Consider the following 12794-nt stretch of genomic DNA (forward strand, 5'->3'; position numbering starts at 1 on the left):
TAATCCAATGTGTAAGAGTGCTTTGGATAAACCAGTCACATAAAGCCAAAAAGAGCAAATGAAGCCTAGGCGAAAATTCAAGCTGGGAGACAAAACTTCATGAACAGTCACATCCATGTGTAACAGTCAGGTGCGCCGCAAATCAGCCAATCGTCCACGGATCCCTTCAAAGGACAAGCCTCCCGGATCTTTCTCGTCAGCCGCTTGATTCTCGTGAGCAGCTTTCCAACCTCTCCCATATTCAGTCAGCTAGTCAGCTGCCTCCGTCCGCCAGCAATGGTCCTTCAGTCCCTAATTCAGCTCGCAGAAGCACCTTCCACCATCTTGCCTCTTTCAGAACCAGATACAGGAGTGTCCCTCACCTGCCTCGCTCCTGTCGACTAAGTCATTCCACACCGATCTAACCAACCCATCAAGCCTGCATTTGGCCTCCAGTGATGTCTTTCCCTCATTGATGACGAGGCGCCTCTGGCATCCGCCTGGTTTCCGTTCCGCTCACCATCGTCAGTTGGCTCACTGGTGCTGTCAACCTGCATAGCGCTGGTTGTCTCCACGATCCGCCGTGGCTCCATTGATGCACGTCGGCTCTTCCTCCTCGTCCCATCATGGACTCGATCCGTTGCCCCATCTTCTCTACCAGTCCACCTCCAGGAGAAACCGAAATCAGACCGCTACGCTCACCTCCGTGATTCAGCTCGCAGCTGACCCTTCAGCCTCATCAACCGAACTTTACGCCCATCGGGCGTCGTAATAGCGTAGTAACTCGATTCGTTCATAACATGTCTCATGTCATCAGCGCACCAGTACCTTTAATTCAAGTTTATTTCGCCTCCTATTGCTTGGCATCTTCAGGTCTCGAGTAGCTCAATTAGTTAGAAGAGCAGTTCTCACGACCCCGCCATTTAATGGATCGCTTTCGTCAACCTCATTCCGTTATTTCCCCGCTCAGGCCGCCGTAGCCCTCTCTTTCCTCTGTTGCTTAGCTCGCTCCAAATTCTGTCAGAAGTCCCAGTTTGTATCTCAGCACATTCTGCCCTCCAGCCCAGCTGCTGCTGGTCTCCTAATCACAGCACCATATTCTTTAAGCTCTTTTCACTAATAGAGAGGAGTCTTTTAAAGCTACACATGAAACGCACCGAAAACAAACGAGTTTGGTGCAATCTTTTATTTACAAAACCACCCGCACCGACGGCTTCCTTTCCTCCTCATTCAATGGTTCCGACTCCTTTCAAGGAGGCACTCATGCAGCGAATAAGCAGGCATGCGCTCTAAGAGGTCCGTGCCATCTGCACAGTCGCCAGTCCAACACACGCGTCAGGATACGACTAGCCAGCGTTTTGATAAATGCACGATCGCTCATGTTTGTCACAATTGCTACGTAATCTCTGCTGGAGCTATTGGCAATGAACCACAAAGCGCACTCGCATAAACAAGCGTCGTCCTTGATAGCCTGACGGCTTATCACCAAGTCTAACCGTCGTGTGGAGGCCAAGTTAACGTAGAAAATATTCAGTTACCGTAAATAAAAAAAAAATAATAAATAAAAAAAAAAAAAAAATTATTTGTGTAATCAGTAATTTAATAAAAGAATTTGTTGAGGTTTAGGTAGTATTATTATATCGTATGTAGCTAAATTCATAATGTTTTAAGTGTTTTATTTTAAGTTTGTATGCCTTATAACTTCATTGGCCACTTTGCAATTTATGCAAAAGAGGTGAGGAGCCTGGCGTTAATAGAAGGGTAGAGAGGGAAAAAGGCGAGGTCGCTGCAGTGAGAATCAGAGCCACACAGTTTTTCAACCGTAGTTCGTTTTGTGGAGGTTATTTGACTGCTGTAAGGATAACACAAACTGTGGAATAAATTCTTTTTGTTTACATCTTTACATCGGAGCGCTGTGTTTTTGTTTTTCCTCAAAACACTCAAGACACAATGAAATCAGCAAAATTAAGTAACCTTGGCAACATACCATTCAGTATGATAAAGCTTACAAAGATCTAACTTCCTGGCTTGTGGCGTTTACCTAAAACTGTTATCGCTTGTCCCTCCTGTCGGTTGCAAACGTAACGAGGCTTTCCTCTTCAAACCTGCAGCGGTGGAGACACCCTAAGGGCTCTGCGTGATTCATGTTGTATGTGTAGGATATGATTTCCTTGCAGAAGAGTAATCAGGGCAGGGCTGTTCGTAAGACAACGGCCATCAAGTCTATCAGACTGCTAAGAGTGCTTTGGATAAACCAGTCTATCAGACTGCAGGCCATGATGCTCACACCTAACAAGTCTATCAGACTACAGGTTTTGTCCACGCGGCTCGCGCCTAACAAGTCTATCAGACTGCAGGCCCCATGGCCAACAGCTGACGCCTAACAAGTCTATCAGACTGCAGGCTCAAAAGCTCAAGTGCTTTAAGTCCCCAGAAACTGTGGAATAAATCTTTTTTTACATCTTTACATCTGAGCGCTGTGGAAGTTTTGTTTTCCTCCTCAAACACACGAGTGAAATCAGCGAAATTAACCTCGTGCTAACACGCCTGCGATAACGCTTACAAAGATCTAACTTCCTGGCATGTGGCCTACCTAAAACTGTTATCGCTTTGTCCCTCCCGTTGGTTGCAACGTAACCCAGGCTTTCCCTCTTCAAACCTGCAGCTGGTGGAGACACCCTACGGGCTCTGGTCATGTTGTATGTGTGAAGGTAGGTTGTGTTCCTTGCAGAAGAGTAATCAAGCGCAGGGCTGCTAACCGTGGGGAACACAGCTCACGGCCATCAAGTCTCACAGACTGCAGGTCCCTGTCCACGCTGCTCGCGCTAACAAGTCTTGCAGACTGCAGGCCCCGTCTCGCGCCTAACAAGTCAATCGCAGGCCCATAAGCTGCTTTGGCCTAACAAGTCTCAGCAGACTGCACACCAGCGGCGCATCCAGCCAACGTCATTCTCTCGACCGACTGGCTTTAGTTCTTCACGGATGCCGCCGTCCTCTGGTTTTGGGGCTTTAAAAGGTGAATGGTTGCGGAAAGTTGCCTTCCCTATTTTTCCTCAGTCCGAATCCTCTACATTTTATGAAATATTTTCCGTAGCTTAGCGCCTTGGGGCCGTCCTTGGAGCAGAAGATATTAGGGCTGGGATAATATTACCATGGTTCAAGCATTAATAAAGGCCGCCCATCCGTTAATCCGTTATGCCTTTCATTCGGTTTGCACGCTGTTATTGTCAAAACACATTTCATCATCTCAGCTCAGCACGTTTCCAGTTATTACAATGCTATCGCCGACTCTCCGTCCCGTTCTTAGTTTCAGGTTTCGCTGTCCATGCCTTGCTGCCGACGCTCAACCCGAGCTAACGTCAGCCTTCGAAGATCTGATGCTTAATAAACGGCTCTCCCCTCGCTCATCACGTTCATACGCCATACATATTCACTCTTTACATACTATCTTTCACTCTAGTTCTGCTCTGCATCAATTTTACCTCATTTACCCTGGTAGTATATCCACAGTTCTCGCTTTCATCACCTACTGTTTCGACCACTGTCGATTCGTACTGTCCTACATCCGCAGTCCGTTCGCGGGCATCAGTTTTCACGTGAAGCTACAGAACCTAGTTAACTCGACAGCAGCCATTCCATCCTCCACAGGTCACCAAGCGGTTCGTGCCTAACAAGTCTATCAGACTGCAGGCCCCGCGCGCTAACAAGTCTATCAGACTGCAGGCCCCGCCTTCGCGCCTAACAAGTCTATCAGACTGCAGGCGCCAAGCGCCTAACAAGTCTATCAGACGCAGGCCCCTTAACAAGTCTTAGGCCAGCTAGGCCTCAAGGCACCCTCTTTTGGGGCTACCTGAGCTAAACCTGGACCGATCACCTGCCTGGTGATCAGTCTTCCTTCTAGAAATTTCGGATCATTAAATCCTCTAACTGCTTCTCTTTCTCTGTGAGTCTAGTGAAATGAAAGTCAAGCACCCACATCAGACACTCACCGCCCCGCTGCCAGCCAAGTCATTCACCTTCAAAGGACAAGCCTCCCGGATCTTCTCGCTCTTTTGAAATTTTTGTTAAGCTTCATTTGAAAGGGTCAAAGTCATCCCATGTGTAACAGTCATTGGATTAAATCAGTCATATAACGCTCAAAAAGCAATGACCTGATGTAAAAATTTTCAAGGGCTTTTATTTTGAAATTTTCAGTAAGCTTCATTTCAAAGGGCCAAACTCATCCCATGTGTAACAGTGACAGGGTTAAATGAGTTATATACAGCCCATAGCAACAAGTTGTTTCTAAAGGCCAGCTCAGTCCTCCTCTGTTTTAACTGAACTACTAGTTAGAACTACAGTGATGCGTATTTGTAGTCCTCAGCAGCTCTCCCTCCTCTGGGTTCCGTTGCCATGGTAAATAATCCTCTCTGCCAGCTGTGAGTGAGACATCCAGGGAGACAATTCTCTGTTTGAGCCAGCCAGTTTGACTAAAAAGCATTGCAAACAACTGTTTCCGTTCAAGAACCGTAATACATATTCGAAAACCGTTTGAAGCATATGAGAGGGCTATTTGTCGTCTCACATAGTCCGCCATTCATATCTCTACCTCACTCACAGTATTAACAGCGATGAGATAAAAAAGTGTGTGCCAAGGTCTGAAATTTTTCAGAAATACATGGAAGTGAATCAGTGAGATCTGTCTGCTACCCTGGCGCATGACTTTGCTCTGAAGCACCTGGAGAGAAAACTGTAAGCGCTAGATAATTTTTGAAAACATTTGACGGAGCAGGCACGCGTATCAATGTCATGACCAAGTTTGATACCAATCATGCAATATTTGTGAGCGTGAGGGCGAGTTAAAAATGATTTGGGGTCAAAATGTCACTCTGACTCTCACTCTAGCGGGCGGACCTTCACCTCTGATTTTTCCAAAATCAAAAACTTTGGGTCGCTTAGAAAGAAGTTGTGGACAAACCATAATACATATTGACGTGCTGTCTTCACTTTAAAGAGATCACAGACGTATCTACAAAATGAAGTTTGAATGGCGTTTCTACATAAAGTTATGACGACACAGAAAATCCTCAAAAATAGGAATTTTCAGGATTTACTGGTTGCCTCATCCCCTTAATGACGAGAGTTGCACCTGGTGAGCTCGTTAGTGATTTTGGGGTCGTTTTTGCTTTTTACGTCGCCATGGTAACTCCAAATCCACCAAAAGTAATAGCACCTCCCGGGATCGAGCCGCATGCGTTTGATACCACTTTTGTGGGTGGGCTGCTGCGAAACCGCATTCACGGTGACGGAAGAATAAGTTAAGAACTAGAAAATTCCTGAAGAAATTTAACTGGGGCCTGCCAAAGTGTGCCCGTCGGTTTGGACCAGCGTTCTGATGCTAAATTACCATCAATGCTAAAAGCTGCAATGTAATCAATAGCATGTGGAGAATCACAAGAATGTTAAGTAAGCTGGACATGCAACATTCAGTATGATAAAGTAAGTGCATTAGCTAAAATGAGCAAATATGCTAATGTAAGCATAAATACTTTCAGTAGCATGTGGGGTATCATTAGAATGTTTACTGTCATTTACTTACTCCATTAAGTATACTAAACATGGCTAATAAGTCTGAAAAATAGAAAATAGCTTATTTAAGCTAAAAGGCTAATGCTAATGAACTGCCTTGCTGCAGGCAGTTCTAACCTCGGATAAACAGATAATGCAGAATGATATCACTGCACCGCCTCCGGTGATGCACTATCAGAAGGGCATTTTGAGGCTTTTATTTTGAAATTTGCAGTAAGCTTCATATTAAATGCCCACACTAATCCAATGTGTAAGAGTGCTTTGGATAAACCAGTCACATAAAGCCAAAAAGAGCAATTACATGATGTAAAAATTCCCAAGGCTTTTATTTTGAAATTTTTGTTAAGCTTCATTTGAAAGGGTCAAAGTCATCCCATGTGTAACAGTCATTGGATTAAATCAGTCATATAACGCTCAAAAAAGCAATGACCTGATGTAAAAATTTTCAAGGGCTTTTATTTTGAAATTTTCAGTAAGCTTCATTTCAAAGGGCTAGACTCATCCCATGTGTAACAGTGACAGGGTTAAATAAGTTATATACAGCCCATAGCAGCAAGTTGTTCTAAAGGCCAGCTCAGTCCTCCTCTGTTTTAACTGAACTACTAGTTAGAACTACAGTGATCGTATTTGTAGTCCTCAGCAGCTCTCCTGCTCTGGGTTCCGTTGCCATGGTAAATAATCCTCTCTGCCAGCTGTGAGTGAGACATCCAGGGGAGACAATTCTCTGTTTGAGCCAGCCAGTTTGACTAAAAAAGCATTGCAAAAACTGTTTCCCGTTAAGAACCGTAATACATATTCGAAAACCGTTTGAAGCATATGAGAGGGCTATTTGTCGTCTCACATAGTCCCGCCATTCATATCTCTACCTCACTCACAGTATTAACAGCGATGAGATAAAAAAGTGTGTGCCAAGGTCTGAAATTTTCAGAAATACATGGAAGTGAATCAGTGAGATCTGTCTGCTACCCTGGTGCATGACTTTGCTCTGAAGCACCTGGAGAGAAAACTGTAAGCTAGATAATTTTTGAAAACATTTGACGAGCACGCAGCGTATCAATGTCATGACCAAGTTTGATACCAATCATGCAATATTTGTGGCGTGAGGCGAGTTAAAAAATGATTTGGGGTCAAAATGTCTCTGACTCTCACTCTAGCGGGCGACCTTCACACCTCTGATTTTCCAAAAATCAAAAACTTTGGGTCGCTTAGAAAGAAGTTGTGGACAAACCATAATACATATTGACGTGCTGTCTTCACTTTAAAAGAGATCACAGACGTATCTACAAAATGAAGTTTGAATGGCGTTTCTACATAAGTTATGTGACACAGAAAATCCTCAAAAATAGGGTATTTTCAGGATTTACTGGTTGCCTCATCCTTAATGACGAGAGATGCACCTGGTGAGCTCGTTAGTGATTTTTTGGGGTCGTTTTTGCTTTTTACGTCGCCATGGTAACTCCAAATCCCACCAAAGTAATAGCTCACCTCCGGGATCGAGCGCGCGTTTTGATACCACTTTTGTGGGTGGGCTGCGCTGATGCGAGCCGCATTCACGGAAGAATAATAAATAATAAATAAAGAGATAATTGGGTGTAGCAAGTCAGTCACTGCTCTATTGCTATGGGCCCAATAAAGACATTCTATTGGGTGTAGAACAATAGGTGCCTGCCATGCAATGCATGGAGGCAGTGACTGACTTGCCAAGTCAGTCACTGCTCTCCTTATGCATTGCTATGGGCAAACCCCAACTAGAAAATTCTGAAGAAATTTAACTGGGGCCTGCCAAAGTGTGCCCGTCGGTTTGGACCCAGCGTTCTGATGCTAACAATTAGCATCAATGCTAAAAGCTGCAATGTAATAGCATGTGGAATCACAAGAATGTTAAGTAAAGCTGGACATGCAACATTCAGTATGATAAAGTAAGTGTATTAGCTAAAATGAGCAAATATGCTAATGTAAGCATAAATACTTTCAGTAGCATGTGGGGTATCATTAGAATGTTTACTGTCATTTACTTACTCCATTAAGTATACTAAACATGGCTAATAAGTCTGAAAAATAGAAAATAGCTTATTTAAGCTAAAAGGGCTAATGCTAATGAACTGCCTTTGCTGCAAGAAGTTCTAACTCAGATAAACAGATAATGCAGAATGATATCACTGATCAGGGGCATTTTGAGGCTTTTATTTTGAAATTTGCAGTAAGCTTCATATTAAATGCCCACACTAATCCAATGTGTAAGAGTGCTTTGGATAAACCAGTCACATAAAGCCAAAATAACAATTACATGATGTAAAAATTCCCAAGGCTTTTATTTTGAAATTTTTGTTAAGCTTCATTTGAAAGGGTCAAAGTCATCCCATGTATAACAGTCATTGGATTAAATCAGTCATATACATACAACTAAAGCAATGACCTGATGTAAAATTTTCAAGGTCTTGGTTTATTTTGAAATTTTCAGTAAGCTTCATTTCAACTGGCCAAACTCATCCCAAATGTAACAGTGACAGGGTTAAAATCTAGTTATTATACAGCCCATAGCAGCAAGTTTTTCTAAAGGCCAGCTCAGTCCTCCTCTGTTTTAACTGAACTGTAGTTAGAACTACAGTGATGCGTATATGCAGTCCTCAGCAGCTCTCCTGCTCTGGGTTCCGTTGCCATGGTAAATAATCCTCTCTGCCAGCTGTTAAATGAGACAATTCTCTTTGAGCCAGCCAGTTTGACTAAAAAAGCATTGCAAAAACTGTTTCCTTCTCATTGGGAACCGTAATACATATTCGAAAACCGTTTGAAGCATATGAGAGGGCTATTTGTTCTCACATAGTCCCGCCATTCATATCTCTACCTCACTCACAGTATTAACAGCGATGAGATAAAAAAAGTGTGTGCTGCTACAATTTAGATACATTTCAGAAATACATGGGAAGTGAATCAGTGAGATCTGTCTGCTACCCTCTTGGCATGACTTTGCTCTGAAGCACCTGGAGAGAAAACCTGTAAGCACTAGATAACCTTTTGAAAACATTTGACTCGGAGCAGGCAGGCGTATCAATGTCATGACCAAGTTTGATACCAATCATGCAATATTTGTGGAGCGTGAGGCGAGTTAAAAAAATGATTTGGGGTCAAAATGTGAGTCTGACTCTCACTCTAGCGTAGCACCTTACCTCTGATTTTTCCAAAATCAAAAACTTTGGGTGTTAGAGAAGTTGTGGACAAACCATAATTCATATTGACGTGCTGTCTTCACTTTAAAAGAGATCACGAGATCTACAAAATGAAGTTTGAATGGTGTTTCTACATAAAGTTAGAAAATAAGGAAAATCCTCAAAATAGGGCCAGATTTTCAGGATCTATTTGCCTAATTTGATTTCAAAATGCACCTGGTGAGCTCGTTAGTAACTGATTTTTTCTGCTGCTTTTGCTTATTTCCAGCCATGGTAACTCCAAATCCACCAAAAGTAATAGCTCCAATGCCGGGTTCGAGCCACTTTTTGATACCACTTTTATGGTGGGCTCAACGAGAATTCTCCCGTAACGGAAGCTAAATAAATATAATATATAAATAAAGAGACATTCTATTGGGTGTAGAACAATAGGTGCCTGCCATGCAATGCATGGAGGTGACTTGCAATTCCTGAAGAAATTTATATTATCAACAACAAAAAAGTAACTACTTTTAGGCTGCAATTTAGATACATTTGCTACCTTTCATGGGCTGAACTTCCAGTTCTCGTTTCCTCTCTCTCTTCTTGGCAGCCTCCTAGGATAGCTTCTGTGTGGAACAACCTGCAAAATAACCTGCAAAAACAGACTCAAACTGGAAGAAAAAGGGTTAATTCCACCAAAACAGAACAAATTCTGACTATGTGGAGAGTCAAATAGGACAAAGTGAGTTGAACTTTTGTCTTTGTAGTGAAGTAACCACTAGGGGGCTGCAGCAGTAAAAACTACAGTGTTGATTGGGAGAGATAAAACAAGGAGAGCTTTAATTGAATGCTACAAAATAAAGAACGAGTTTAGCAAAAAATTAGATTCATTTGAAGGGTAACAGTTACTGTAACCGGATTAGAAAAATAAGGAAAATGCTCTGGGCCAGATTGAAGATCTATTTGAATTAATTTTGATTTAAAAATGAACAGAATATACGTGTAGTAACTGATTGTTTTATCTGCTGCTTCCTGGTCCAATATTTCCAGCAACTACTCTTACAGAGAACCGATAAGTGTTTCAAGATCAGCCACTTTCGTATTCTCAAAGCTCAAACCTTCATGTATACATACAAAACCTGATTATAAATTCTCCTTTCTCACGGAGCTAAATAAGTATGATTCAATGATTCACAAACTGTACAAAAATATTTTATGCCTACAACAAAATCCACAAGCTACACCATGATTCACAAATGTGTACAATGATTAAATACATATCAAACCCTCTGTAACAATGATAAAATATAATCCACACTGCTTTCTGATTGCTGCATGTATGAAAGAGACCGCAGTTAGATAAAGTGATATTAAGAATGACATGAGATCTTAACATTTTCTTCAACAAGAATTTCCTGTCATGAATTCGGGATTAAGATGTACAGTGCTAACAAAGTAATCATACCCCTTGAACTGTTCCATATTGTCACACTACAACCACAAATATATTTGTGGGCAGTAATGACCTCCTAACAAGGTCTATTTGGGGGTCCTGGAGAGGAGGGTCTGTCAAATAGTCAAAGTAGGACTCAAGAAGAGCAGTGTGATTTTCACCATGGTCATAAAACACTGGACCAGCTCTATAACCTCAGCAGAGTCCTGGAGGGTTCATGGGAGTTCACCCAACCTCTCTACATGTGTTTTGTGGACTTGGAGAAGGAATTCGACTGTGTCCCTCTGGGAACCATGCTGGGGTTCTCCAGGTATGGGGTATCAGGCCCTGTGATAGGGGCTGTTAGGTCCCTTATGACTGATGTCAGAGTCTGGTGTGCATTGCCAGCAGAGTCGGGCTCGTTTCCTTGGCGGAGTCCAACTCTCAGCAGAAAAGAGTCCAACTTACTGCTAGCAATGCAGACTAGACTCTAGTACCAATCACACAGAAACCTTACAGCCCATATCAAAAGACTTTGGACACCATACTCCCAGAGAACCATACCACCTCCCCTGCAAGGTTCCCAGAGGAGACTGTCAAAAGCCTTCTCTTACATAAACACATGTAGATTGTTTGGATGAACTCCTATGCATTCTCCAGGGCCTTACGGACCATCTTTTCCAGGACCCCAGAATAGACTCTATTAGGGAGGCTTAAAAATATACATGACTGAATGAATTTTTTGCAAATAAACTGAAAAGTGTGTATTACTTAGTATATACCTGGAAAAATCAACAGTGTATATTATATACTTGATCTCTCCACTGTCTTTCCACATTTGTGGTTGTAATGTGATGAAATATGGAAAATTTCAAGAAACATGACTATTTTGCAATCCACTGTAGATGCAGCTTAGACTGAAGCCAACACACAGTATATGGGATTGTGGTAGCTGTAGTAAGCCTGCAAGACACCCGACTGGACACAGTATTCTGGATTGGAGATGTACAAGTGGTCAAGAAGAGTACGTTTTTCTGTGGTTGGATGAGAGATGAGTTGCATAAAGCCTTTGGCTCTAAACAACTCAGTGATGGCTTTTTTCCCTGGAGGAATAAGGTCCTCATTGAAGTCTCCTAACACGACAATGGGCTGAATATCCATTGAATTCAGGCCATCCAAGAGGTTTGTCAGATTTCTTAAAAATGTTCTAAGATCATAACTTGGAGGCCTGTAAACTGTCGCGATGAGGGTTTTGATTGGGGTGTCCACTTTGACGACGTTAAATTCAAGATCGGTAACCTGGTTGAAGAATCTCGTTCCTGCGGTTGGAAGAAGACTCCGGTAAGTCGCTACTCCCCCTCCCTCTTTGGTAGCAATGTCGACTCTGTTCGAGTAGGAGACATGTCTGTTCCGTGAAAAGAAAGAATAGCCCTCTATTTGGCAAGAAGCTGGAACAGAAGATCCAAACAAATGAGTCTCCGTTAGGCATAAAACATCTGCCAACATGAGTTCATGATGTTTTTTCATGTCCTCAGAGTGACAGACAAGACCTTCGACATTGTGGTGGACAATTGTTAATGTTGCACCCTGATAACCAGACTGAAAATGCAAGAGCGGTCTGGTGTGCAAAAACGATGCTGGTCTCATTGATTCCATAGCTGCTCTGATGTTTTCGTCAGCGTAGATCTTACTTTCATCGAAATCAATGATTTTAAGTCCTTCCAGGGAAGTTGTGCGACTGAGGGCGACATATGCCATTCCAGGTTCAAAAATACGCTTCAAGGAAATGACCGCAGACTTCATAGTCATCCCTTGGACCTTGTGTGCCGTACACCCAAAGGCTAACCTGATTGGAAATTGCCGTCGTACCACTCCCTTTACGCTACTCTGTTCCTCAAATCTCTCAATGTAAACGAAGCCGTCTGGTTTACCCTGAATTTTTTTTGTATGTCCAGCAAGGGGGTTGTCCAATTTGAGTCCAATTAATTTTACACTAGTCCTTCCATCTTTGGTACTAGTGACAATATCAGAAATGGTGCCAAACGTTCCATTCACAAGGCCATCCTCTACATCCAAGTTTCTTATAATCATTACCCTAAAACCCAAACCAGCCTGTATGTTGTTACACAAGTCTCGTTTGTTGCCCGCTATACAACAGCCCAAATAAATCATGTTTCCTGTCTTTGTAACTCTTTTGTAGTCCTCTGCCTCAATATCAACTGTTACTGCACCTAAAGAGGCCACAACTGCTGCATTATGGGTGTCCACCTGTTTGTTTGTTGCAAAAATGTGTAGGACATCCATTGGACATTCTTTGGGGTCAGTAACAGCTTGGATCAAAGAGTCCTGTCATCCTCACAAAGCAAATCCGCTTTACCTTTAACTCTAACTCGGTTCAGTAGCTCTGCAAACGCTCGGTCATCTTTCTGCCGCATGATTTCCGTTAAGGTGATCATCTGGAAATTCTCATTCCAGATATCAAGCATGCCATCCTCGGTGACACAAAGAGGTTTAGCTCGTCCAAGAGGTGGAAGTTGGAAGAAGTCCCCCACAGCCAAAACAGAGACCCCACCCATGAACCTGTTGTTCCCCTTGATTTGTTGAAATCTCCAGTCAACATATGCAAGCAGGTCTTTGGAAACCATGGAGATTTCATCGATGATTAA

At 42.7% G+C, this 12794-nt stretch overlaps 1 protein-coding gene across 1 annotated transcript in view; it reads left to right on the forward strand.

Moving 5' to 3' along the window:
• The window catches only part of nphs1 (NPHS1 adhesion molecule, nephrin), a 69681-nt gene extending 56887 nt beyond the window's left edge, over positions 1 to 12794 (forward strand). Inside the window, exons 21-23 of the mRNA XM_044117042.1 lie at positions 10335 to 10459; positions 11664 to 11701; positions 12604 to 12794. Coding sequence (XP_043972977.1) covers positions 10335 to 10459; positions 11664 to 11701; positions 12604 to 12794 — 354 coding nt within the window. The remainder of the gene's footprint in view (positions 1 to 10334; positions 10460 to 11663; positions 11702 to 12603) is intronic.

The sequence above is a fragment of the Gambusia affinis genome, linkage group LG05, assembly GCF_019740435.1.
Source record: "Gambusia affinis linkage group LG05, SWU_Gaff_1.0, whole genome shotgun sequence".
In the NCBI taxonomy this organism is placed as follows: domain Eukaryota; kingdom Metazoa; phylum Chordata; class Actinopteri; order Cyprinodontiformes; family Poeciliidae; genus Gambusia; species Gambusia affinis.